The sequence below is a fragment of the Nematolebias whitei genome, chromosome 11, assembly GCF_014905685.2.
Source record: "Nematolebias whitei isolate Nwh7 chromosome 11, NemWhi1, whole genome shotgun sequence".
Taxonomy (NCBI): Eukaryota; Metazoa; Chordata; class Actinopteri; order Cyprinodontiformes; family Rivulidae; genus Nematolebias; species Nematolebias whitei.
In genome coordinates, this window is record NC_056508.1 from 25257290 (window position 1) to 25260661 (window position 3372).

The 3372-nt window shown below is 39.6% G+C and overlaps 1 protein-coding gene across 1 annotated transcript in view; it reads right to left on the reverse strand.

The window, feature by feature from the left end:
* LOC119417566 (myelin transcription factor 1) overlaps positions 1 to 3372 on the reverse strand; it is a gene marked incomplete in the record, with an annotated part of 40709 nt that overhangs the window by 7694 nt on the left and 29643 nt on the right. Inside the window, 2 exon segments of the mRNA XM_037684803.1 lie at positions 1765 to 1868; positions 3155 to 3246. Of these exon segments, the coding sequence (XP_037540731.1) occupies positions 1765 to 1868; positions 3155 to 3246 (196 nt within the window).

Here is a 3372-nt window from a genome sequence, read left to right on the forward strand (position 1 = left end):
GGAATGATGTTTTCTTGGTGTTTCTCTGTACTGCTCCTGGTACTAAACGTTTCAGTTTTGCATCTGTGGACCTATTTTGTGTCTCACTGTTTTTTAAAATCTTTATTTGTTAGTTGCTGATATGTTGAAAGTTATTTTTCCCACAAAAGTATTTTGTCTCTTTCAATGATTTTTTGTTGTTATGTGTGTTTGTTTTGTTTTTCTTTTGTGCTCAGTCAAGTTTACTTTCTATTACTATAAACCACCAGGTTTCAGTTTGTAATCAGCACATCTGGAATGATGTTTTCTTGGTGTTTCTCTGTACTGCTCCCACTTTCTGACTGGGAATTCCCACTTCTCAGTACAACTGGAATGCACCATTTGTTTCCAAGGTCTTACTTGTGCATTTGCTTGCTTGTCTTCTTTGAGGGGTTTTGTTTGTTTGTTTGTTATCGCGATTCTGGTGGTTTGTTGAACCCAAAGAGCAGACAAGTGCTCAGAGAACTCGAAGATAAAATAAGAAATATATTTATTGGACAAAAACAAAAGGCTGACATGGCAGCAAAACTTGTATATGCGAACGAGGAGACAGGACATAGCAGCCTTCACAGGACAGTCCACTGACAGGGATTCAACAAATGACGCAGAATTTAAAGAGATGCTGATAATCAAAAAATTACAAACACCTGGGGGAGGACAGTGAGGGACAGGTGCAGCAGTAACTGGCAACACGAGGGAAAAACACGGAGGAAGGCAGGAACTGATGGCACAAGAAAAATACAGTTCACACACAGATCCTCTCATTTGTTGGCTGCAATTCTCTTTGCACATCCTGTCATAGAAATGCTATTGGTTTTGTTACAATAGGAGTATACAGTATATTTACCTTGAACTGACAGTTCTAAGCTTTTGGACTGTTTGTCTGCATGTGGATTCACTTTTGCTAATTTTTATTCAATAACCTTTATTTAACCAGGCGAATCCCATTGAGATCACAGATCTCTTTTGCAAGAGAGGCCTCGACCAGAAGGCAGCCTAACAAGCATGCTTTTCAACTGTGAAATGAAACCGAAGTACCCGGAGAAAACCCACGCAGACACGAGGAGAACATATAAACTCAACACAGAAAGACTCCAGGTCCAAAGTGGGGATTGAGCCCAGGATCATTTCGCTGTGAGGCACCAGTGCTAACCACTAATCCATCAAGTGGCCCATTTAAATAAAAGTATCATTCCTTTGATATTACACCTTGCCTTGCATGCCAAAGATTTAAACAATATCAGTTTCAACTGCTACCACACCACAGTTTAGCTCAGTGTCTGTAAAAAGACAAGCTAAGGTATTACCTTTTTTATATTTCTGGAGAGTTATTAATTAGCCGTGGCAGTCACATTTATTCAGATTGACTACAAAAGTAGCTGTAGCTGTACGTCCATTAGTGACCTTTTGAGAATTCAGTGGTCAGTGAGATATTTTGCTGCCCTCCCCCAACCCCACAAGTTACCAAAACTTGTACTCACACGAGTACTGTCTAATCCTGGTCCTTGAGGGTCACTATCCTGTATGATTTACCAAGTTCTGCAAAGACTGTTATTAACCCATTCATTCAAAGCAGATGTTGAAGCAGAGACCAATCTAAAACATGCAGAATAGTGGACCTTAAAAATCAGATCTGGATGCCGTTGGTTCCCACTCAGCTACAATATCTGGTTACACAATCAGATAGCAGCATCTGGGATGTATTTTCACATACAAATACAAGTTCAGCCATGTGTTAATGCTCACCTGGGTGTGAAGATTGATCATATCAGCTTCCATCTCTGAGTTGGACTCGTTGAGTTCATTGATCTCCTTGTTGAGCTGCTTGATATCTTCATCATTGTCAAGAACTGAGTGAATAATAACATAGAAATATTAGGACACCATCCTTTGACTGCCACACATTTATAAAAGCTAGTTTATCTGTCTAGATACTGTACTATACAGAAGGAATAACTATCTGTTTCTGGTTCTACTATGACTAAAGTATTTAAGTAGGAGGTATAAAATCTGATACAGGTTAATTCTTAAAATAAAAAAAAGACTCATGGAAAATGTAATCAAACTCAATCCATGCATTTTCTAAGTCATTCCCTCAGATTTACTTGGAGTTTATGAAGGCATGGGAAACAAACTAGAATGCACCAGAATTCAACATTTCTCCTTTGTTTCTTTCTCTTCTTTCTCATAATTTGCATGTTTAACTACAGGGAGCCTAACTGCTGGTCAATCACAGTCTGTGAATACCACAAATAAAAAATCATATCTGGTTTTATAAGACCTCCTTTTGGAGCAGTGTGAAGTTGTTGTTGTTACAAATGGAAAACTGTCTTTCACTGTTACTACTTCATCCATTCATCCATCCATTATCTTTACCCGCTTCTTCCTTTTCAGGTTGTGGGGGGTCACTGGTGCCCATGTCCAACTATCACTGTACGAGAGGTGGAGTACACCCTGGATAGGACTCCAGTCCATCACAGGGACACATAGAGACAAATGAGACAAACAAACATTCACTCTCTCACTCACACCTAGGGACAATTTAGAGTCACCAATCAGCCTAACATGCATGTTTTTGGTCTGTGGGAGAAAACCCATGAAAGTACGGAGAGAACATGCAAACTCCACCCAGAAAGGCCTCAGGCCGGGATTTGATCTGGCAACCTTCTCGCTGAGAGGCAACAGCTCTACCAACTGAGCCACTGTGCTGCCCACTCTACTTCAGCATCTTTAAAATTGTTTCTCATTTTCAGCTGCTTCCTTCTGTAAGGGTCACCACAACAAACAAACTCACACAAGGGTTTAGCAATTTTAGGGCCAATTATTTTTAAAGCCAAATGCCATTTGTGACGCAACCTGGGCTCATTATCTCAGCCCCAGGATTACGAGACAGTGGTGCTGACCCCCTAGCTACCATGAACCCTTAAGCACCATTAACAATGTTCATTATGAATGCAGTAAATGCAGATTAGTGATTGCAGTTTCTACAGTTCATTGAACCATGGTCAAAATTAATGACAGAGTTAGAATATAATACAATAATCACCTTTGTTTCCCAATATGCCCCCTGGGACATACAACAGTGATAATTATTTGGATTTTTAGGAAATATTGAAAAAATATTCTGTTTCTTTACCATCACTTGCTCTAAACTTCGCAGTTATATACTCGTCCCCAGGTGATTTTGCTTTTTTCTTGTTCCCTGATGCTCGTGGACAACCTGACAGACTGAAAGAAAAGCTCATCAGGAAGAAAAACTAATCAAACATTTGGACAAAACTTAAGGGTTAATTGACAGTGGCTTTATGGTTCCTTAAACACAAGACTGGAAGAACCAAATAGACAAATAAAACC